The sequence below is a fragment of the Pristis pectinata genome, chromosome 1, assembly GCF_009764475.1.
Source record: "Pristis pectinata isolate sPriPec2 chromosome 1, sPriPec2.1.pri, whole genome shotgun sequence".
Classification (NCBI taxonomy): Eukaryota; Metazoa; Chordata; class Chondrichthyes; order Rhinopristiformes; family Pristidae; genus Pristis; species Pristis pectinata.
This window is the reverse complement of record NC_067405.1, coordinates 91,913,426-91,939,320: the sequence shown is the minus strand read 5'-3', so window position 1 is coordinate 91,939,320 and position 25,895 is coordinate 91,913,426. Positions and strand designations below refer to the sequence as shown.

General features: G+C 43.9%; 1 protein-coding gene across 1 annotated transcript in view; it reads left to right on the top strand.

Moving 5' to 3' along the window:
• The window catches only part of rgs6 (regulator of G protein signaling 6), a 470,045-nt gene that overhangs the window by 314,075 nt on the left and 130,075 nt on the right, over positions 1–25,895 (top strand). The window contains exon 3 of the mRNA XM_052012918.1: positions 13,851–13,950. Within this exon, the coding sequence (XP_051868878.1) occupies positions 13,851–13,950 (100 nt within the window). The remainder of the gene's footprint in view (positions 1–13,850; positions 13,951–25,895) is intronic.

Below are 25,895 nucleotides of genomic sequence, written 5' to 3'. Positions count from 1 at the left end.
ACAGACCTAAACACAATACTCCAAGTGTGGTCTAAACAGAGTTCTACAGAGCTGCAACACCATCTCGAAGCTCTTGAACTCAATACCGCGATTAATGAAGGCAGATACACCATACGCCTTCTGAACAACCTTATCGACCTACGCCGAAACCTTGAGGGATCTCTGGACCTGGACCCCAAGATCCCTCTGTTCCTCCACACTGTGAAGAGTCCCGCCATTAAACTTGAATTCTGCCCTCGAATTCAGTCTCCCGAAGTGTATCACATCACACATCCGGATTGAACTCCATCTGCCGCTTGTCAGCCCAGCTCTGCATTCCATCATTATCCTGATGTCATCTACAGCAACATTCTACACTATCCACAACACCACCAACCTTCGTGTCATCAGTAAACTTACTAACCCACCCTTCCACATCCTCATCCAAGTCATTTATAAAAATCACAAAGAGCAGGGGTCCCAGAACAGATCCCTGCAGAACATCACTGGTCACTGATCTCCAGGCAGAATACGCTCCATCTACCACCACCCTTGGTCTTCTATGGGCGAGCCAATTCTGAATCCACACAACCAAGTTTCCCTGGATCCCATGCCTCCTGACTTTCCGAATGAGCCTTCCATGAGGAACCTTACTAAAATCCATGTACATCACTTCCACTGCTCTACCTCCATCAATGTGCTTTATGTTATCTTCAAAGAATTCAATCAGGCTCGGGAGGCACGACCTGCCTCACACAAAGCCAAGCTGACTGTCCCTAATCAGCCTATGCCTCTCTAAATGCCTGTGAATTCTGTCTCAAAGTATCTTCTCAAGTAATTTTCGCACCACTTAATTAAGACTCACTGGTCTGTAATTCCCAGGGTTATCCCTACTCCCTTTCTTAAACAAAGGAACAACAGTTGCCACCCTCAGATCATCTGACACTACTCCTGTGGCCAGTGAGGATGCAAAGATCATCGCCAAAGGCGCAGCAATCTCTTCCCTCGCTTCCTGTTATAACCTTGGATATATCCTGTCTGGCCCCGGTGACTTATCTATCCTAATGTATTTCAAAAGTTCCAGCACGTCCTCTTTCCTCACGTTGACATGCCCTAGCGTATCAGCTTGTTGTACACCATCCTCACAAGGTCTCTCTCACTGGTGAATACTGAAACAAAGTATTCATTAAGGACCTCCTCTACCTCTTACGACTCCAGGCACGTTTCCTCTTTTATCCCTGATGGTCCTATCTTCACTCTAGTCATCCTCTTATTCTTCACATATGTGTAGCACGCCTTGAGGTTTTCCTTGATCCTACTCACCAAGGACTTTTCATGCCCCCTTCTAGCTCACCAAGTCCATTCTTAAGCTCTCTCCTGGCTACTTTGTAACTCTCCAGATCCCTGTCTGATCCTTGCTTTCTAAACCTCAGGTAAGCTTCTTTCTTCCTCTTGACAAGACATTCTACATCTTGTGTCAACCGCTGGGCTAAATGCGGGCAAATGGAACTGGCTCAGGTAGAAAACTTGGTCGACATGGATGAGTTGGCCTGTTTCCATGCTGTTTAGCTCTATGACTCTATATGATCCTATGGTTGTAGGACTGCTGGTATATTGGAGGTGGAAGGGTTGGCAGAGGTGGAGTACTACTTAATCAGTCAGGTGGAGATGGACTTTCCTGTTATTTTGCCCACAGAGCTGTGATTGTTGAGATTGAGATTGTTGCCCCATTGACTGGGATGGGGTTAAGCATTTGGTCACCATGTGATGACATCAATTGTGGATTTTTCCACATGGCAGAAAAGACTCCATGCAGCCTATCCTCTTCCAGGTGTTTGAACACTTTTAATGGTGATGTTACAGATAAACACTCCCTCTTGTAAAGGAGACAAGCCTGAATAATTAACCTTAAACAAGATGCTTTGTGTCACCAAGTTAGCCACAAGTAAGAAAAAGAAGTTTGGGATTCACGCCTTGGTGACAGAGAGCTGGTAGTTTCAGGATGTCCCATACTTGGTAACAGAATTTGGAGAGCTGCTGTACTCCCTGTGAATTTTATTTGCTTTTGTCTCCATATTCACGTAATTTATAAAAATGTATTCATTCGCAACATGTGTAATTCATTGGGATTTATGTCCACCCTGAACTGGGGATGTAGATGAGTCAACCACATGCGTAGGTCTGGAATCACTAACAGTCCAGACTGGGTAAGGATGGCAATTTCTTTCCCTGTGGGGCAGATGAGTGTCAAGAGAATCTGGTAGCCTCTTAATTAGTATGATGGGATTTTTTTAAATTCCAGATTTACTTAAGTTTCCGAATATAAATTCCGCTACTACCCCTCCCCTCCCACCTAAAACATTCTCTCTTCTCCCCCCTCCCAATGGGCAGAAGATACAAAAACCTGAAAGCACGCACCACCAGGCTCAAGGACAGCTTCTATCCCACTGTTATAAGACTATTGAACGGTCCCCTTCTTTGATAAGATGGACTCTTGACCTCACAATGTACCTTTTTATGGCCTTGCACCTTATCGTCTGCCTGCACTGCACTTTCTCTGTAACATTTTATTCTGCATTTTGCTACTGCTTTTCTTTTGAACTACCTCAATGTACTGATGTGGTGAAATGATCTGTATGGATGGCACGCAAAGTTTTTCACTGTACCTCGGTAAGTGTGACAATAATAAACCAACTATTTTGAACTCATGTCTCTGGATCGATGTCCAGAACACTAGATGCTTGTCCAGTAATTTAATCACCAGGTAACCCCTAACTGTAATCCCTCTGCTTGAAGTAATGTCGTGTGAAATGGAAAAGATGAAAAATTAATTTTTAAAAATTGCAAATACTCCAGTGTCTTGGGAGTGGCGTGCGGGAGGTCTGTGCTTCGTACATCTCACATTGTGCTAGCTCCCTCTCCTTCAGTGCCTCATCAGTGTTGAAGGAGAAAGGAGATGCATTAACTGGAAGGACTGCAGTTCCCCTACAGGGAAAATGTTTCGAAGGCAAATCACCATGTATGTGAGATTCAAGCATTTTTCTGTTGGGGAATAGCATCAACACAGTGACCGGAGTCGGTACATTAAAGTGCAATGAGGGGCAATCAAATATTGAAGAGAAGTGGAAATGGGGAAAGGACCTTTGAAATATACAGCATTGCTGATAGAACTCTATGGAGTAGAAATTAATTTGTGTCAGGCATGTTTTTATGGCTGCAGCTCCTTATTTGTGAGGCATGTTGGTTGCAGTTTGTGATTGCCACATTAAAACACGCCTTATGCAGCTTGTAAGATGAAGCTGACCTTTTCCTCATGGAAAACAAGCAGTGGGGACATTCCATCACCCTGCAACGTGCTCAGCTGATGACTGTCCTGCCATGTCAGGCTGCAGATCTACAACTTCGACTCAGGCCGAGCCACACACAGCAAGTCAGGTTTGGGGAGCAGGAAGAACCCTGCCGTTAGGTATTTCCTCCTGTCAAGCTGACGAGTATCATGTAAACCAGGAGGCAGAGCTGTCAGTGCAGAATGTCTGACGGCAAGTTCTTCTTGTCGTAGGAGTCAATGGCGGGACAGGATGCGAGGCTATGGCTGGGAGAGCCTGCCCCCAAGAGTCTTCTGGGCATATCATTACCATTTCCACAAGTCCAAGGAACAATGTATCCACTAAGCAGGCATTCAGTTTGATATATCAGCTGCTGTGGGCACATCCACACCTGGAGAACGTGGCCTGTGGATGTAAATGCTGTGGGTGATCCTGAGCTTCCAAGTCTCTGATCGTTGCAGCCAGTACTTGCTAACTAATGTAAAATACAGGCAGGAAATACTCAGCAGTTCGGGCAGCGTCTGTGGAGAGGGAAACAGAGTTAATGGTTCAGCTCTGTGATGACTGGGGTAAGTTAGAGAATAAGCATGTTTTAAGATGCAGAGAAGGAGGATGGGTGGAGAAAACAGGGAAGACACCGGGAATGTTTATGATAGGGTGGAGACTAAAGGGTTGGTGGTGCTGGCACAGAGAGGGGGATGAAGGCCAGCACTCCCAGCACTTGCATCATTCAACATCTCACTTTATGGTAAAGTTCTCACTTTATGATGAAAGGAAGATAAGAGGTGAAGTGGAGGGTCATTTGCCTCTGAGGGGCTACTGCAGTGTTCAGACCCTCATCTAGCCTCAGGAGTTCCTCAGGACAGTCACCTTCAGCTGCTTCATCAATGACCTCCCTTCCATCATGAGGTCTGAGAAGTGGATTACTGATGATTGCACAATGTTCAATTTCATTTGCAATTCCTCAGAAAGCCAAGCAGCCCATGCTTGCACACAGCAAGGCCAAAAGAATATACAGGTATGGGCTGATAAGTTAGATAACACTAAGGAAACAAAATTGCCAAATAACACAAAAGGGAGTCCAACGATCTACCCCTGACATTCAAAGGCATCATTATTGCAGAGTCCTCCACCAATAACATCCTGGAGATCTCCAAAAAAACTGAATGGGACCAGCCACTTGTTACAAGAGCAGAGCAGAGTCTGGGTATCCAGCGGCTTTTCCGCCATCCACAAGTGCATGTAGGGAATTGGTTGAATGCAACTCACTGGCCTGGATGAATGCAGTTCCAACAACTCTTAAGAGGTTTGACACTACCACAGTGTCATACAGCAAAGGCACGGGACCTTCGGCCCACCATATCCATGCCGCCCTTGTACCTATCTCCAATAATTCTGTTTTCCCGTATCCTTTCTGCCGAGTCCGCATCCTCCTCACGTTTCCCGGACCTTTTCCAATCACCCCGCTCTCCCTGCAGCCCTATAATGTTGCAATTTCCTCGGTTAGTTGCCCCTTCGCTTTGTCTAGCCCTGCTCCTGGTTCACCCTACAGAGTCCGCTGAGCCATCGCCCTTTCAGGTCCGCATGAGCTCCACCCTGCCGTATTCCTTTCAGGTCCCGCCTGAGCGCCACCTGGCTTCACCCTTTAGGTCCGCACCCAGTTACCGGCTCCACCCCGAATCATCCCGCCCTCCCTCTGCGCTTCTCCCTGCTGCCGCTACCTCTGTGCTCCATGGCGTCCCTCTCGCTTCGCTCTGCATTCCCAGTCTGTTCGCGCTTCTCCTACCTGGAGCGCTGGCTCTTCACCCTACAGCGCTTCACATTGCCCGGTCTCCACTTGCACACACCCTCCCCTCCCCCCTTCATCCTGCGGCCTATACTGTTGCTATTTCCTTAGCTGCCCTTCGCCCCGTACGTCCCTGCTCCTGATTCATTACCGAGGCCGTTCACCGCGTGTGCTCCACCCTGAACCCATGCATCGCGAGTTGGCCGGAGTCAATACGACTCCCCTGCTCCCCTTCGCTCTTTATTCCAAAATATATATTACCTACAATACATTCTAAAGATAAACACGGGCGCTCAAGTCATTCTATTATTCATATTCAAAATTAAAAAGTTTGTGTGGTTTTAACACAATTTGCAAATAATTTGTGTAGTCCGCCAAGGGGACGCAGGCCGCTTCACGCGAGGGGTCGATTCCTATTTGGTTCGCTCCCGCCTCATTCTGCCCAGCCCGCACCGACCTCCCCGCGCCTGGTGCACTCCGACATCCCGTCAGCACCGCCTCTGCTTCACGCTGCCGTCCTAACTGTCCAACTCCTGTCCTTTTCCTTCCCGCTTATCCCTGCCGTCCGCGACCGATGCGCTCGGGTCGGATTGCTCCAGTTTTACTCTGCCTACGCAGCCCATTCCAGCTCCACCTTGCCCGGTGCACAGGCGCTTCACGTTGCCAGGTCAACATCCACTCATTCTTGCTCCACCCAGCCCGCCCGCGCCCTCTTCACATCACGCCGTCCACTTCCACACACCCTCCTCTCCCTGCTTCACCCTGCGGCCGGTACTGTTGCTATTTCCTCGGTTAGTTGCCCCTTCGCTCTGTTCACCCCCGCTCCTTGTTCACCCACACTGAAGCGGTCCTGACAGGATGGGGAAGTAGGAGCGGGCTGGGCAGAACGAAGCGGGAGCGAACCAAATAAGAATTCGACCCCCAGCGTGAAGGGGTCCGCTAAACTGTCACCCTTTCAGGTCCGCATGAACCCCACCCTGCCTTCACCCCTTCAGGTCCGCATGAGCTCCACCCTGCCTTCACTCAGGTCCGCACGAGCCCCACCCTGTCTTCACCCTTCAGGTCCGCATGAGCCCCACCCTGCCCTCACCCTTTCCTTGAGCTCCCATCCTGATACGTGCGCCGCGAACTGGCCGGAGTCAATACAATTCACCCCGCTCCCTTCGCTTTTTACTTCAAAATATATTTTAATTTACGAGATCGTGAAGACAAACACAGAGCGCTCGAATCATTCTCGTTCTTTCAGGCCCGCCGGAGCTCCACCCTGCCTTCACCCTTTCCGGTCCGCATCCAGTTTGCCGGATCCACAGCGGATCATCCTACTCCCTCTGGGCTTCTCCCCGCCGCCCGCAACCTCCGCGCTCCATGGGATACCCTCTGCCGTGTCAGCCGCTTCTATATTTCACATCGTCTGGTGTGCTGGCTCGTCACCCTGCACCTCTTCAATATTGCCAGGTCCACTACCACATGCCCTTCTCTCCCTGCTTCCGTCTTTTACAATTGCGAACTCTCTGTTTCGTAGCCACTTTGCTTTGTCCAGTTTGCTGGTTATTCACCCTACACGGTCCGTCTTGCCATCTCTCTCCCTTTCAGGTCCGCTTACGCTCCACCCTGCCATATCCCTTTCAGGTCCGTTGATATTCCACCCGGACAGGTAGGCACTGAGTTGGCCAGAACCACTCCAGATCATTGTGCTCCCTCTGCTCTTCTCCCTGCCGCCCTTCATGACTGTGCCAAATCCATGACAAAGCGACCTGTTGACCTGTACCCCATCCACCACCTTGAACATTCTTTCTCTCCACCACCACTGCACAGCGGTTAGGTGTGTCCCATCTACAAAATGCACTGCAATAATTCACCTAGGCCACCCCACCACCTCTCTCAAACCATCACCTCTGCCACCAAGGCCAACAAGGGCAGCAGACCCCTGGGAACACCACTACCTGCACAATCCCCTTTAAATTGTACATCATCCTGACTTGGAAAAAATATCACTAGTTCCCCATTGCTGCTGGGTCTAAATCCTGAAAATCTTGGCTAAATTCTGGAGCTCTCTACTGAACAGTGCCGTGGGAGTGAGTACCTTCACCAGAAGGGCTGCAGCAGTTTGAGAATGATTCACCATCAGCTCCTCAAGAGCAGCTGGGGACGAGGAATAAATGCTGGTCTTGCCTGGGACGCCCAGATACCAAAAAAAAATTTTAAAAATATAGACATGTTTATAAGCCGAAAGCTGACATCAAAGCAATAAAATGCAGAATAATGACCATTCCCAACAAAGAGTTATATTTTTCATTAGTATTCAACGGTATTTTTATCATCCAGTTGACCCCAATGAGGTGAGGCGCCCTGACCAACCGGTTCAGTTTCTCTGTGTCGCCATTTTGGTTTATGGTTTCCAGCATGAAGAAGTTTCAGTCACTCTTTAGTTGTAGCCAGGGAATTGCTGAAGTCTGTCCAAACAGCTTTTCAATGACTTTGCAGAAAAATGGTATTGTTAAAATACTTGAGTAACGGAAGGTCTGCAGCTACTTAAAAAGAATTGTAAGCAGGCTTTTGTGTTTGAAAAATGAACACCAGATGTAATGTATAGGGTTATCTTAACTCCATTCTTGATTGCAGGGACCTCATATAAGCAACCTGAGCACCTTAGCTGCCTGGGTATTGACTCACCCTGCTCTGTATCTGGCATGATAAGAGGGGGTGTCAATCGTTCCCCCTTTTGGTATGAACTGGCTGTTTGTGCCTTCACTCATGTACAGCTTCAACTTCTTCAAGGTGAAACTGCACACAGATACAAATCATTAATTGCACAGCAAACAAGCATTGAGACTCACATTGTGCCGATCACTTTCCAACACCTGGAATCTGAAATGGGTGGGTTGTCTTGTGTGGAAAAAAGTTTGGGCAGGTCAGGTTTGTATCCACTGGAGTTTGGAAGAGTGAGGGGGGACTTGACTGAAATGTACAAGTAGCTGTGGTGCCTTGACAGGTCGGATATGGAAAGGATATTTCCTCATGTGGTAGAACCCAGATCAAGGGATCGCTGTTTAAAGATAAGGGGTTGCCTGTTTAAGATAGGGATGACGTTATCCTAATGTTCTCATATCCTTGAGATAGAACATAGAACACTACAGCACAGTACAGGCCCTTCGGCCCACATTGTCGTGCCAACGTTTTATCCTGCTCTAATATCTATCTAACCCTTCCCTCCCACATAGCTCCCCATTTCTCTATCATTCATGTGTCTATCTAATAGTTTCTTAGATGTCCCTACTGTATCGGCCCCCACAACCTCTGCCGGCAGTGCATTCAATGCACCCACCATTCTCTGTGTAAAAAAACCTACCCTTGACATCCCCCTTATACCTTCCTCCAATCACCTTAAAATTATGCCCCCTCGTGTTAGCCATTGGCACCCTGAGAAAAAGTCTCTGACTGTCCACTCGATCTATGCCTCTTATCATCTTGTACACCTCTATCAAGTCACCTCTCATCCTCCTTCCCTCCAAAAAGAAAAGCCCTAGCTCCCTCAACCTATCCTCATAAGACATACTCTGCAATCCAGACAACATCCTGGTAAATATCCTCTGCACCCTCTCTAAAGCTTCCACACCCTTTCTATAATGAGGCGACCAGAACTGAACTCAATACTCCAAGTGTGGTCTCACCAGAGTTCTACAGAGCTGCAACATCACCTCACGGTTCTCCCAAGAGCCGTGAGGTGATAAGGAGAACATTATCTCTTAAAGGGTCAGGAGTCTTCGAAACTCTCTTCCTCAAAGGTCAGTGTAAGAAAGAGTGTCTAAGTATCTTTAAGGCAGAGATAGATTAATACTTGATGAGCAAAGGATTAAAAGTTTACCATGGTTGGAACTGAGGTTACAGTCAGCGAAACTGTGATCTTATTATGTGGTGGAGCAGGCTTGAGAGACTGGCCTGTTCCTGCCCCTAATTTATATGTTCATATGTTTGCAGGATAAAATAATGAACAAGCTACGAATCCCCACAGCAGCAGATCACCTGGCTTGATTTCACAAGCTCATTGCTAACTCGTCTCTCCGATGCTCCATTCCCCTCGTTGCCTGGCTGACTGATGGCAGTCTGTCTCAAATAAACTGACAGACTGGAGGTGTCTGTACATCCATAGATCTCCTTCCCTGTATTCTGTCAGAAAGTAAAGATCTGGTATGCCGATTGTCCTGACTAATGGCTCCACAACACATTATCCTTGTGCTTATCAATTACCTGCACAAGATTATAAATTCCAGTCTGTGAATAATCACAAAACCTGTTTCTTGAGCATTTGAGCATCTTAATTACTGGATGCCTCATCTATTTTTCTTTACAAATTTGCATGAAAATGCAATGTTTTAAGATAAAACATCTATTGTAAATCCTTTCTACAGAAATTGTCCAAGATATCTCCAAATATAATTGTTGAATGAAAATTCTGGTTTTCAAGTCAAGGGCAGAGTTGATCTCAGGAAGAAAGGTTTCCTTTTTTACGGCACATTTCAAGTCACCCCGAAGTGCCTCACAGTCAGTGAAATAGATTTGGACTACAGTCTTATCGTTGTAATATAGAAAATCTGTCAGCCAATAATCACACAAGTTCCAACAAACAGCAGAGTGATGATCAGATAATTTGCATTTGTGATGTTGGTAAACCTGGATGGGGTGGACATGGCGAGGATGTTCCTATGAGTAGGACAGACTAGGATCCAAGAGCACTGCTTCAGAATAAAGGAATGTCCCTTTAATACTGAGATGAGGAGGAATTTCTTCAGCCAGAGGGGAGTGAATCTGTGGAGTTCGTTGCCATAGAGGAGCGTGGAGGCCAAGTCATTGGGTGTGTTTAAGGCAGAGTTGATAGGTTCTTGATTGGTGGGGGGGGTTAAGGGTTACGGGGAGAAGGCGAGAGAATGAGGTTGAAAAAGCAATCAGCCATGATTGAATGGCGGAGCAGACTCGATGGGCTGAATGGCCTAATTCTGCTCTTGAATATTATTGTCTTTTGGTAAAGGATTTGATATCAACCAGAATACCAGGAAAATATCTCAACTCAATTTCAAAACAGTGTCATGCTACCTTTCACATCCTCAGATTAATGCCACATTCAAAAGACAGTACAGCTCTCCCTCTGTACTACACTGAAGCTAAGACAGAGAGTGGTGGGTGCCTGGAATGCGCTGCCAAGGGTGGTGGTGGAGGCAGATATGATAGAGGTGTTTAAAAGGCTCTTAGATAGGCACATGAATGTGCAGAGAATGGAGGGATACAGACCTTGTGTAGGCAGGAGGGATTAGTTAGTTAGGCGTTTAATTACTAGTTTAATTAGTTTGGCACATAATGGTCCGAAGGGCCTGTTCCTGTGCTGTACTTTTCTACACTCTATCCTGATGGCGAGCTTTGTGTGTGGCTGTATCAGGCTGTGCTTGGAACCGAAGTACATGGGCACCAATTATCACTACGTGCTGAGGTTCTACCTGACCCCAGTGTCACAAATGATAGGCTTGGCCCCATTGCCACGCAATGTCCCAGTCAATTGGACATTGCCACTCTAAGTATCCTTTGTGAAAAAGTTCTTTGAGAAAAACACCTTGGACCACAAGTCCATCAGGTAGTGGTCTGCATGGAATATCCTCGAGGCACTGAGGCACAAAGATATGATGGATCCTGTGGGGTGATTCCTTGAGTAGACTTTCCAGATCATCTTGCAGAATGCTTCATCGCCAGACCTCATCAAGACCTCGCTTGGCTGATGGTGAGAGTGACCATCCACGTCAGATCCTTCTTGTACGGTCCGAGAATCTCACTCCCAGTGCACGCTGTCCTTGGGATGGCTGTGATGAGGATGAGATGGTCGCTCACCTCTTTGCGGATTGTGTATTCACAAAGGAGGCCTAAAGAAGGATTCAAGGTGCCTTGTCGAGGTGCATCCTGGGCTGTGTAATGGAGGACCCTCTGATCTACGGGCTGTTCCCAGGGACAGACATCAAGTGTCATAGAGGCATAGAGTCATAGAGTACTACAGCACGGAAACAGGCCCTTTGGCCCAACTCGTTCATGCTGGCCACAGTGCCCACCAAACGAGTACCATTTGCCTGCATTTAACCTATATCCCTCTAAACCCCTCCATGTACTTATCCAAATGTATTTTAAATGTTGTTACTGTACCTGCCTCAACCACTTCCTCTGGCAGTTCATTCCATATACACATCACCCTCTGCATGAAGAAGTTGCTCCTCAAGTCCCCACTAAATCTTTCCCCTCTCACCTTAAACCTACACTGTCTAATTTTAAGTTCCCCTTCTCTGCGAAAACAACCATGTGTGTTCACCCTATCTATGTCCCTCGTGATTTTATATACAAGTGCTGCCGGAAGGTCATTAACTCAGTGAAAGTCGCTCTTTCGTCTGCTCGAGACTTGTTGGCTTTTCAGTACAACGAGATGTCAGTGTGGCAATGCTGCTGACTGGCACATTCCAGGCTGCAGGAGTACCTGCTGGGGGATGCACTGAAGCTCAGTCCAGCCAGCAAACCGGTGTTGCGGGGAAGGACTGCTGTCGAATGTCCTTCTGCCGCTAGATATCGAGGGGTTGGGTCCCGTGTAACAACCTCTCAAACACTTGAGGTTTGTATCATCCCAGGAGACCACATGAGTGGCAATGGTGCAAGGTACACAGAATGTGCTGACAGCACTAATGTCTAGAACCAACAGCACTGCGACTGTAAAGAGAGCCATACACTGTGTTATTGTACTTAGATGTATTTTCTATGAATAAAGTTTAGTTTAGAAATAAAAAAAGATGTGTTTGCTCTCATTTACTCAGAACAGATTTTGCTAAAATAGCTGCCAATCTAGAAAATGGAAGGATTGTGGCTGTGCTGTGAGGTAAAGAAGGAAGGGTTATTGGAACACTTTATTTATGACCTTAACTCTGTTTACCGCTGCGTCGTTGTTTGAAAGAAGATCTGACTGAACTGCCAAAACTAACCAATAATACAAATAGAATCGTCTTTACAAATGACGTGCAGGATCACGGTTAGAAGTGATGTTGCAACATAAATACTTCATTAACATGATACATCTGGCCCAGCACTCTGCAATGTGCTATAGACTTCACTGATTGCTGTCAAACCCTTGCATTCGCTATATTATCTTATCAGCTGATGAGAACTGTGACTGCCCACGTTCATTGTTTGTCTTGGATATCTGTGCAGTTCTGTGGCTGCTTGCAAGGAGAATTTTCCCAGTTTTGTGAAGTGGTTCAACAATTTATTTTGTCTAAAATACAATTATAATGCATGCTTTACTGAATAATTCTCTATCTCCCTCAGTCTCTCTCACATGGGAGTTCTGCCACTGCAGAAGCAATTAAAATCAGAAGCCAGCCATCCATGATTATAACCACTGTAGCTAAAATAAAAGTTAGGAAGCCGCAAAATAAGGTGGTGTTAGGATGGGATCAGACTGGGAATTTTCTTTCTTTTTTCGAATTTAACTCTAGATGTTCAAGTAAGCTTGAATTACCCTTGGCAAGAAAGTGGGTACCATTTGGATAAGATGAGATAAGATATCTTTATTAGTCACATGTACATCGAAACACACAGTGAAATACATCTTTTGCGTTGAGTGTTCTGGAGGCAGCCTGCAAGTGTCGCCACGCTTCCGGCGCCAACATAGCATGCCCACAACTTCCTAACCCTTACGTCTTTGGAATGTGGGAGGAAACTGGAGCACCCGGAGGAAACCCACGCAGCAAAGGGAGAACTTACAAACTCCTTACAGACAGTGGCCGGAATTGAACCCGGGTCGCTGGCGCTGTAATAGCATCATGCTAACCACTACACTACTGGGAGAACATCTCATCTCATTTTGTCCTCATTGGGAATGATGCCACAGCCTGGCATATCTCAGATCATAATCTGTTTCTCTGCTGCAACTTACACAGATCTAGCCATTGGCACCTTGATGCCTGGAGGTGGATCTTACTGCACTGGGGATCTAGAGGGTCTTGAGATCAGCTTGTGATATGCAGTATATCATAATCAAAGCCAGCGGAGAGGGCGAATGAAGGGATGGAGCTAAGGTGGGAAGCTGGGAGAGAAAGGGACTGAGGGAGGGAGGGAGGAAGCAAAAGAGGAAGTTAGTGGAGGGGGTACTGAAGGAAAGAGGGGAATTAAGGTTGGGAGGGGAGAGGGTGATTGAGAAAGATGGTGTGGACAAGATGATCTGTATTTGTGCGTGTGCTTGTGTTTGGTGTGTTTGTGTGCGTGTGTGTGTGCATGCATATATGCATATGTGTGTGTGTGTGTGTGTGTGTGTGTGTGTGTGTGTGTGTGCTTTTGGACACTCTGGTTTCTTCCCACATCCAAGAGACGCGCAGGTTGGTAGTTAATTGTCCCCTGTAAATTGCCCCTGGTGTGTAGGTGAGCGGTAGAGTCTGGAGGGAATTGATGAGAATGTAGAGCGAATAAAATGGGTGTAGGATCAGTGTAATAGCGCGCCTGATGGTTGGCTTGGGTTTGGTGGGGTGATGAGCCTGTTTTCATGCTGTAGGACTCTAAGATTCAACTGCCTCCTTCAGTCTCTCTGCCAGCGAGTGTGAGAAACTAATGGTACCACAACATGTTTGACTACACCAGACGCTGCATTTTGGTAGCAGTTAATATCAACACTAGGATGCTCTGCTTGTCAGAGCTTGTATTCTGAAAAGAGAATTAACAAGCAGTCTTTTTCTTTTCTTCAACAGATAGAAAATATCATCATACGGATGCAGGATGACAAAGCAGGCGGAGTGCCTATCCGAACAGTGAAGAGCTTCCTGTCAAAGATTCCCAGTGTTATCACAGGCAAGTCTACTTTTCGCCCCTTGGCTGGGTTTCCATAAAACTGACGCAGCCATTCCTACACTGCAAACGCACAGTTAGATCAGGTCAGATAGAGTCACATGCAAATGAAAATCAAAAACAAAATGCTGATGCTGGAAATCTGAAGTAAAAGCAAAAAGTGCTGGAAACATTCAGTGGGAGAGACAGCATCCCTGGAAAGAGAAACAAAGTTGTTGTTTCAGGTTGAAGACTCTTCCCCAGAACTGAGAAAAAGAGAAAGCAAATAGTGATAAGTTGGATAGAATCTGGGGAAGATTGGACAAAGGGAATGTCTCTGATACTCCTGCTAGGGTGAGGCAAGGGTTGCAACCTTTTCTGCATCTTAAAACTAACTTGTTTACTCTCTTTCCCTGAAACGTCAACTCTGCTTCTCTCTCCATAGATGCTGCCTGACCTGCTAGGTGTTTCCAGCATTTTCTGTTTTTATTAACCTGTGAATCCTGGTACACTTCCTTACAAGGTTGTGTCTGTATCTTAAACTCTAGCTATTTATGTTCAAACTAGAATGTGTACAAATACTATTCTACTTCATACATGCAGAAAATTTACAGCCTTTGTCTTATCAATGTTCTAACAAGGTTGATGGTCCATCTTTTGCTCACTGCATAACTAAAAGCTTTCGACCTATTGGACTGCCGTTTATCATTAACAAATATTAGATTAAAGCTGATTGTCTCTCTGACATCTATTGCTGTTGCTAGGAATTCACCCTTAGTATGCCAGTCAACATTTCACTAATAAAAAGGAGCTCAGTTATGGTATTTATGCATTTAAAATGACTGGCACTTTCGCCCACATAACATCAGTAACAGCACTTCACTTTATTGGATATTGATGAGGGAAGTGATAATCATCATGTAAATTTAAACACTTGATCAGATCTAAAACATACAGCCAAGTACAATGAAACAGAAGGTAAGGTTACACAAATATCAGTGCTTTCAAGCTGATCATAAGTATAACTAACTAGATTCATGACAGTGTTTCTATGATGCTACTTACAATGACAGCCACCTGAATATGAAAATGTTCCAATATCACTTCAGTTCTTTTGTTTGCTTCTATCTTCTTTTTAATGGGTCATTAGAGAAAGTTTCATTTATGAACTATGCTTCCAGGTGCTTAAGTATTTAAGGGTAATTTTAAGTTAAGCAACCCATAGAAAGTGGACAGCTTTAGCTGGACAGCTTTATCTTATGTTGAAAATGGATGGGAGGATCTATATCACACCCAAATGTTTATTTAATGCTGTTCTCTAATGTGAGAACCTCGGATTAACAGTTACTAACATATTTGATTGCTCTGCATGGAACAAATGACACACTAAATTTTCAGTTCCAGCATCTGGGTTAAATTTAATGTACTGTCATAAAAATTAACATCTTCACCCCTTCTTAAGCTGAAAAGGTATCATGTGGTCCAAGTCTGGGCAATTTCAATTCATATCCCAGTAAGCAGAGACATAAAGCACAAATGTGTCCATAAAATGGGCCAGTAACCTCAGCCAGTGTGGGAGTGGGAAACCTCAAATGGTTGGGAGCCACTGTCAGCTCTGGACAAGCTGTACCAGCCTGTGTCAATTGACCAGAACATTTCACATTCCATCATTGACAACCATCAAGTGAATATTAAATATGTCAAGAAAAGGAAAGATTGATTTATAAAAGCCATGCATTTAACATTCACGTGGGAAATTACAGGAGAATTAGGTTTCCATTGGATCTATGACAAAGTAGCATCTTCCTGATAGTATTCACAAAAAAGTCAGAGCTGAGTGTTCATTCATTTGTTGCAAGTATGCTATAATGTGATTTAAAGAATCCATCATGTGCAGCAATGGTATAAGGACCAGTTTCTCTGGAAGGCTGACTAGAACTCACTCTTACCACTCTTTCATCTGCGTACCTTTGAATCAACCCTTTTCAGAGTTGCATATCAGATCTCATTGATATATCCTTTCTGTAAATCCAGTAGTGGAAGGTTTGGGACAGAACTAGGAGAAAGTCACTCAATCCTGGTGTTTAGCTGCTAGAGAATAAAATTACACAGAAGAATCTGTGTTGATAAAACAAGTATTCTGAGCTTCAAAATCACTTAACTAATTTAAGAATGTGGGTAGTGCGATTAAATGGCTGTTTAGATTAGACAATTGTGATGGTATTCAAAAGGTATATCCTGTGGAAAAATTATGCTGTTTATGATTTGGACTGATCAAATATAAATATGCATAAAATGCAATCACATGCCTGTTATTTGAATGTTACATTTTAAGCTTTCTCATTGAGATATTGGATTGTTCATTGTTATATTGAACTCTGCATAAGGATTATTAAGGTTATTTTTTTCATACAAGTTCATTTGAACTATGTGTGAATTTTTACCTTAATACCCATTGTTAAATGTGATTGGGCAATTAGGTGTGCTGTGCACTTCTGCAAAAAACCAGAGTGGATCCTCTGTGCAGGTGACATGTATGTACATGAAGGCCACTTGCATGAATTGATGTCATGTGCACAATTCTGTCACACATCCAATTTTTGCGAATGGTTCAGGCCTTGAACAATGCAGCAAGTCCGAGCTAGAGGCTTGATTAATTAATTAATGATAATTAAAGGGCCATCCCTATTGAAGGTGCTGCTGGAGATTACGAGGTGTCAATTTTCCTTTAGTTAGGTTCCTACTTTTATCTTCTCATCCCTGTAACTCCCTCCTGCCTTTGCTGATATTCCCTCAGATCTCTCTTTCAATCTCTGTTGTCAGTGTGCCTCTCTTCTTCACAGCCCATTCCAATTTCCTTCCTACTGCCCACCCAGCCCTAGGGACTTGCAAACTTTTAGTCCTGATGCAGGGTTTCGACCCGAAAGGTTGACAATCCCTGCTGATGTTGTTCAACCTGCTGAGTTCCTCCAGCAGATTGTTTGTTGCGAACTTTTAATTCTGGCTTGTGTCTGCTGCTGGGTTTAATGCTGCCAGACATCTCTTCAGCTGATGTCCAGTCTCTTTAGTTGATGACCTTTCCTGTCAAAAGTGAGTTCTTCACATGTGCTGTGCTTACATCCAAACCGGAGAATTCTTTCCTGCAAACATCACTTTATTTGTCCTTGAGATATGGACAACATTGCCTGTAGAATAACTACAGATGACTGGGCCATTTTAGGGAGTATTAAAATTCAACAAGGTTGTGGAACAGGGGTCACATGTAGGTGAGACCAGACGTAACAAGGTCCCTTCGCTGAATGGCTTTAATGAAACAGTGGGATTTTTACAGCAGTCTTTCAGTGTTCATGCTTGTTTTTCTGGTGTTAGCCTGCAGTTCACTCAATGTATTAAATTCTTTTTACCAACTCAGTAAATGGATCAGATTTGACATAAGAGCTATGATCTGATTGCACTCCTGACTCGAGTCGCAGTCTACAGCACTGACATTTCCATACAGATCCTAATGGTTTAAGGGGTGTGAAATGAGAGGGTAACAGTAATACTGGGGATCCAGCAGTTAGGGAGAATGGGAGTGGGAAAGGATGATGTATCTCCCTTTTACACTGGTGTGCTCTCAGGCAAGTACTGGATGAAAGGTTTGCTAATGGAAGTTTCAAAATCCAACTCATTTATATCTGGCAAAAGAAAGTTGAGGAAATCAATAATAATTACTATCGTGAAAAATTAAAGAACTGAAGATACTGGTAACCTAAAACAGAAAATGTTGGAAACACTCTGCAGGTCAGGCAGCATCTATGGAAAGAGAAACAGAGTTAGTATTTCAGGTCAAAGACCCTTTGTCAGAAAGGGGAAGGAGAGAAACATGTTATTTTTAAGTTGCAGTGAAGGTGTGGGAGGAATAGATGCGGTAGAGGGAATATCTCTGATTGAGTGAATGAGCTGTTGACGAAGCCATCTGATTTGATAGGTTAATGAGGGGTTAGATTAGAGAGAGAGAGAGAGAGAGAGAGAGAGAGAATAAAAGGAGATATAAAACTGTGATATTGCTGGAACCACCTCAGCCTTTGTTAACAGGGTCTTGTGCGGGCAAATAGAACCAGAAGCAAGGGTACAGTCAAAACCTTCTGTAAGGCAAATATACCAAAATATACCTGGTTGTATCAAAGTAAGTAGGGCCTCTGACTTAATCCAAGTTTTTCTTTATGTATACAGAAAGTACAATGCATTTCAGTATCTCTGATCACATCCCGAGACATTCCAAAGGAATTTACAGTTAGTGAAGAACTTTATGACATACTTCCGGCTATACTTCCCCCATCAGAAGAACAGCAAGTAAAACTTACAAAAAGCATAAAATCCTACAAAGAGCAATGTGATAATGACAAGATGTTTAGTTGAGTAATGGTGGTGAAGGGATAAATGTTGGCTGACTAATAAATGTGAGGCAAGATATTGGGGATAAGCCCCCTGCTTGTCTTCAAAATCATGGACTCTTTCTGTCTCAGAGAGAAGACAGAACTTCAGTTTGGTACCCACCCCATCCAAAAGACAGGACCTACAACAGTGAAGCGCTCTCTCACTAATGCTTTGGAGTGTTGGCCTGGATTATATACACAAGTCTCTGGGGTGGGATTTGAAACCACAATCTTCTGACTCAGAGGCAAAAGAGTGCTATCTACTGAGCTATGGCTAACATTATAGATATGGGCAAGCTCTACAAGTCCATTATGTCATTCACTTGGAACAGAAAAGTTAACTAGAGTAAGAATATAAATTCAATTCATGAAGGATTATATCATAATATAATCTATTTTCCATAGATTAGTCCATTTTATTGCCTAATGTTGAAGACAATTTTACATGCTATTTCAGTAGCCCTTTGAGATAATTAACTGTAAAAAGAAGCCAGAAAAATCACTGCTTGGGGATTCAGGCTGAAGAGATAATCCTTGGTTATCGGAGGGCTCATATTTGTTAGGAAGTCAGCAGCTTGGGATTGAACTGTAGAAATGCGACAATGTTATGTGGCGAGAGAGAGAGAGAGAGAGACATATTCAAAGCATTTCTGCTGATTAGAATTTTTCTCCCAAAACTGACTGAGCTCAGGAGGTGCTTGGGAAATGCTTGAAAAAGAATTAAAGTCAGAAAATTCAATGGAACCGCAATGCACTTCAGAAAACACCTATGTTATTTAGGTTCTGAGGAAAGGAGCCTGGGTTTTCCATATAAATGGTAGGAGACCATTTTTGTAGAGGCAATTAAGCCAATTAACATAAACTGTATCCTCAGCATGGCACAAGAGAACACAAAGGTGAATAAAGAGGCATTTGTCCATTTAGGAGCTAAATGCCATCAATGTTACAATCAAGTGCAGACTCAGAACCTGCTATGGATATTGGCTGCCAACAACCAATCAATCAATCAATCAATCAATCTCTCTCTCTCTCTCTCTCATCTCCTCTCTCTCTCTCTCTCTCACACACACACACACACACAACACACACACACACACACACACACACACACACACACACACACACACACACGGATTGCTTCCAACACAAGCAATGTAAAGCATACTTCATCAGCACTAAATGTTGAACTTTGTGCTCTTTGACACCACGCAAATACTAAAGGCTTCTGTCGCTGCTTCTAATCAATGTTGTCTGAGAATCTATTACAGAGAGAAATGTCAAAGGGCAGAGAAAGGGAGGCCCTATTTATGGCAAAGGCTGGTTAGAGGGAACTGATAGAGCCCACGGAGCAGGTGGAAAGATTAAGCATATTAAGAAGCTACTATCTTTGGTGTTAGAGAAAGATTTAAGCAAGAATAGAGAAGTAAATATTCCAAGGAAGAAAAAGTGTAGAGATTCTATTGAGCTGAATGGGATAATCCTGATGGAAGAGGTGCAAAGACATCAAGAAAACAACCCTCTTTTCTCGATGTGATGTTCTGTTGCAGAAGCAGCATATTGTATAGCAACATTTCCTTACTGATGATTTTTTTTTCTTAGAACCAATTTTCATCTTATATTTTAAAACACCAGTCTTCCTCCTCTGCCCTCCTCCTTCCGTCCATTTGAGGCTTCTGGTCTTCCATAGCTTGGACCTTAGTCCTGGTTCCCAGTTTGTCTGTATCTCTCATATTTTGCAGGAGCTTTCACCCCGGCCTTTCATTCCTGCTTTTGACCCCATTGCCCTGTTCAGCAGATTACATGGTCATCTATTCACTGATGCTAACCTTTCATAAAGACATAAGTTGGAAACTGATTCAATCGATGCAGACATAGGACAGGAGGGGCAAGCCCAAAGCAGATGCATACAGAAGCTTACAAATTGAGAAGATGAGAAATAGGTTTTTAGAGAGAAAGATGCAGAGAGAACAGTAGAAAGTGTTTGAGAAACAAAGAAAAAGAGGGGGAAAACACAACAAGCAGAGACACTGCTTTTGGAAGAGAAGTATTTTAATTCTGACTGGGAGAAATTACACAAGAGACAATTGCTACCTTAACTGGAAGCTTTGCTGTCCTCTGCTGAACAGTTATTTACTCTGCTGTTTAGGAAGTAAACAAATCAGTTGAAGAGTTTGATGTGCTATAATCACCAATGCAATTTCTATTGCATTTAAATTTAGATTCTGTAATCTTAATAGAACTGTAATATTCAGCCTAAGCAACACACTGATGTATGATAATAACTTGATACCCCCATTAAAATATTGCAGTTCATTTCACAATCTGACAGAACACTTGAAAGCCATGACCCTTGGACGATTATATCGGTTCTATTTGTAAGCTCCCTCTGTTACGCTGAAAGGCTGTTACACAAAAGAGTGTTTTGCTGAGTGTTACCACAGGTGCAGTGCAGCCTACCAGGTTGTTATCAAATTGGAACATGAACTCTCCATCCACCAGCTTTAATGGTTATTGTCTGAGCTAGTGTGATTTTTTTGAAGGGATGAACTGATAACAAATCAAACACAGAGTATCCTGAGTGCTGCTTGCATCAAATGAATATCCCCACACGTAGAGAGAGTGGATAGCATCTCTAAATGTGTGCGTGATTAACCTGTGCCCTTTTGAACTGGAGCATGCAACACTTGAGATTTGCAAGGCATAGTGGGCATAGCAAGGGATGAATATAGATAGGTACTTGATGGTTGGCATGGACATGGTGGGCTGAAGGGCCTGTTTCTGTGCTGTATGGCTTTACAAACTCTATCTGTGCCACTCCACATTTGTGCTGCTACTGATACATGCATCCAGCCAGTGCCCAAACTGTGCTGCTGCTGGCCTCATCACCTCTTCAGGAGGTGTGTTCTTGTGAGCCATGAGTGGTTAGCACCAGTTTCAAGTTAGTCCAGCACTCCTCAAAGGGGAAATGTATTGTCACCTACTCAGCAGAATGGCTGCCAGAGCATGTCAAGGATCTTCTCAAATTCAGGTTTCAAGTTCAAGTTTATTGTCATGGGCATCCATGCCCAGGGTATAAGTGCCAGGAAAATCAGCTTTTTGCAGCAACAGCACAGTACATTACAAACATAAATTAACATAAATTAATATAAATTATTCACAATCTCTGTCAGATGTGTGGAATCATTGCATTCATTGTATGTAAGTTGCTCGTCGACTGAAGAATTCGGAGCAGGAGTAGGCCATTTGGCCCCTTAAGCCTGCTCTGCCACTCAGTAAGATTGTGGCTGATCTTCTACCTCATAGACTCTGATTATTTCCTAAATCCCTTGATTCCTTTAACATCCAGAAAATCTATCAATCCCAGTTCTTACTGCAATCAATAACTGAGCCTTCTTCTGGGGTAAGAAGGAATCTTCTAACAAAGATTCAACACCCTTTGAGTGAAGGCGCTTCTCATTTCAATCCTAAATAGCCTACCCTTCACTTTGAAACGGCTGACACCTGAACTCCTTAGCCAGGAGAAACATCCTTCTGCATCAACCCTTTTGAGCTCACGAAGTATTCTGCACATTTCAATGAGGTCATCTTTCATTCTTCTACAAAATAGAGTCCTAGCCTACTCAACCTCTCCTCTTCTGACAGATCACCACCATCCCAGAAATTAGCCTGGTCAATCATCACTGCACTCCCTCCATAGCAAGTATATCCTTTTTTATTTAGATGAGGAGAACAAAATTGTTCACAGTACACCAGGTGTAGTCTAAACAGTGCCATGTAATAAAAAATCTTCATCCCAGTGTTCAAATCCTCTTGCAATAAAAGCCTTCCCTTGCTATGTATCTGCTTATTAGCTTTTAGTAACTTGTACATGCTTGAGCTGTACACCAGAGGCAAAGTGGTGAGTGTGTAGCAAGCTTCACCCTGTAGCCACCCTGTCATTTGTTGCGTAAGATCAAACACGGGTGACCCTGCTGGAGATTGTATTGAGTATCGAACTGCATGATGCGCTCTGGTTAGTCACACGTCAGCTGGATACTGAGGGAGTGGGATCTTTTCTGCTTATGGTATATGTTTGAGCTGACACGTGAGTGCAGTAATTGGCAGCTTGTGCCATGGGAAGCCACAGTCCTCCCAAAGCTGGCTCCCTGTTCTGCATGCCCTCCTCAGGCATGGGAGAATGATATGTTTCTGGCTCTGTTTATTCAATAGTGAGCACCAGACAAGGATATGTAGAAGAAATATCTAACTCCGGCCTGGAAACTACGACCATAAAGCGTAGAAGTGCATGGCCACTGTGACCTTTGCAGATGCTGGCAAAATGTTCTTTGTGCTGGCTCTGCAGTTGTAGCTGTGACTAAGTATGTGGCATGGCTCAGTGGTGGTCTGCTATTGAAGTGCCACAGAATGCTAATTAGTTGAGATCTGCATTAAAACCCCATGGACTATTTACTCAAAGGTTGTATATAAAGAGTAACTTAAGTCTGAGAGTAACATGACAGAATAAAAATGTTGCCTTAAATATTCTACATTGCACACATTTGGATTTTTATGAATAATGCATATTTTAATAACCATTATTGAAGTGCAGATTCATCATGCCTTGTTTCTGCTGAGATCCAGAGGGAGAAGGCACCTTGGTATCCCTGGGTGAATTAAGGCTCCTGCTGGGATCCTTTCTTTCCTCTGCTGCTCAGCCCTTTCTCAGCGGCTCGTGTCTTTTGCTTGTTCTCCCTGCCGTGCTTCACTTCAAATTGAATGTCATTCGAGAACATCCGAGGGCCCATGGTGATTGTGGAAGCATAGAAGTCAAGTCAGAGTTCTTCTGCACACTTGGCAATTTTAAAGAAATGTAGAAGCTATAACAATGCTAAGTAGATAACACTTAGCAACCAGCTCAAAAGATGCTGATGATCATTCTCAACGGTGAAGGCTGGGATCTTTCCTGTTAGTGTACATCCATTCGCTCTGTGAGGTGTAGCTCTGTCACTGACAGAGTAGTGACTGTGATTTTGGTCGCACTGGCTTCATATTAATGCTCACTGTGATTTATGATTCAGTCTGTTTACTCTGGATATACATTGGCATTACATGGGTCAACAACTTGGTAGCTGGCAACATTCATGCATGCTGGATGCCACACTCGGATAAAATCTATACCTTGACTTGATAGAGGTGTACAAGATGATAAGAGGCATAGATCAAGCAGACAGTCAGAGACTTTTTCCCAGGGTGAAAGTGGCTAACATGAGGAGGCATCATTTTAAGGTGATTGGAGGAAGGTATAAGGGGGATGTCAGGGGTAAGTTTTTTACACAGAGAGTGGTGGGTGCATGAAACGCACTGCCAGCAGAGGTTGTGGGGGCAGATACATTAGGGACACTTAACAGAATCTTAGATAGCCACATGAATTATAGAGAAATGGAGGACTACGTGGGAGGGAAGGGTTAGATAGATATTAGAGCAGGATAAAATGTCGGCACAACATCATGGGCCGAAGGGCCTGTACTCTGCTGTAATGTTATATGTTCTATGTTCTAAACAAAATGTGTACTCTGCAGTCAAATTTTGCAGCCATAGATTGTTCTCCAGAAACTCAAATAAAGATCCAATTCTGTACAAATATCTATTGGATGTGAGACTAGATGACAATGCATTAAGAGGTAAGAGGATTAATACTTCAACCAGCTGTTTTCATGTAAAGCTTATTACAGCATTGTTGGGTGAGGGAAATAGACAATCAATACTCTGATATGTTGGAGCTTATTTCACTCGAGGGGGTAACTTTACTGCCAGCAGAAGGTTTCTGCCAACAAAACAAATTGGTAAATTTGAGCAGACAGTTCTTTCACATGAAAATCAGAAGAGTGCAGATGCTGTCTTGCCCAGGATTCCAGCTGGCACCACCAGCTGACATGGCACCCTCCCTCCCAATACCAAGTGCTTGAAGATCATCCCAATGGAACATGAAAACAAGAGGGGGCTTTGAAGCCCCTCACTCCAATTCCTCTGGTAGATCATGACTGAGCTGTGACTTACTTTCATACACTCCCTGTGCTCCTCAATGCCTATGTTTAAAATTATCAATTGTCTAAGTATTCAGTGTCATTTATGGAAGAAGGTATCAAATGTTTAATTCCCTTGATGTGTACAAATGTTTCTTAACCACTCCTGAAAGGCCTAGCTCTTAGTTCTATGCTAGATTCCCCTAGCATTCCCCAATCCGTCTTTGTACATCCGTTACTTCCATCAGGTCTACCTTTCTGCCCAATAGTGTATTTCATATTTCTTGTTGACATCAAAGGAGGCCATTTGGCCCATTGAGTTTATGCTGGCTCACAAAGAAATTTTATGCCCCCACTAATTTTCCCTGTAAGCTTTACTCCCTGCATTCCCATCAACTCCCCCAGATTTCATCACTCACCAATCACAGGGGCTACTTACAGTGGCCAATTAACCTATCAACCTGCACATCTTTGCGATGTGGGAGGAGACCAGAGCTCTCAGTGGAATTCCCTATGTGTCACAGGGAGCACATGCAAACTCCGCACAGTCGGCACCTGGGGTCAGGATCGAACTTGGGTCGCTGATGCAGTGAGGCAGCAGCTCTACCAGCCATGCCACTGTGCTTAGTATCAACAGGTGATGCAAGACTGAGGTTATATACTTCCTCACTGAAGGGTGGGAAGGGGTAATGGGATTTAGGAAGACGGCAATGGGTTGGGGGCTGGGAAATAAATGAAGTAAAAAGTACAATCCTATTGCACTCACGAGTATTCCATTAAAGAGTAAGGGATTCTGGAAAGAGGTTGTTCTCCTGTTGTTAATCCAATACATTCACTGCAAATGAGAAAGAATTTTGAGGAATTCGCTTACACATTGCTTACCAGGTACAATTTTGTATGTTTCACTCATAAGTTTAATATTTCAATATGACAGGCAGAGTAAAACAATTTTGACACCATATATTGATTTGTCTTCTGAACTGTTGCAGCAAGCTCATCAACTGGCACACATTGTACAATTTGCCTCAACTTTATAAATGGGTACATATAGCAGCCACTAATATGTAGGGAATATGGATGTACAAAGTGGTAGAAATCCTCAGTGATCCAACAGCATCTGAAAAGAATTAAGGTAAGTAACTTCATGGTGCAGACAATTCGTCAAGAAAGTGGTAAGAATGCCGACAAAACTGGGACAGGAATTGAAAGTGAACAAAATTGTAAGAATAAACAATTGGATTTAAAGTGTTCAAATCACAAGTGTAAGAGAGGAAAGTTCTGTAATCTACGTTTTAATGCTCAGGCTAACACTGTATCACAGCACAAGTTACAGACAACTTGCCCTTGCTTCTTCTGTGTAACGTTAATGCTGTCCCTCTACTGTATTCATAATGACATACTTCACATTGTTTCAAGGATCTTGGGAGCTGAGATTTTTAATCATTTGTTTTGATGGCACCTCATTCATGGTGCCCAAACTTCTAGAAATAGCAGTACAGAAGTAAAGGCTTGCTCTCCATCCAAGGTTCTGACTGCCATTGAGATAATG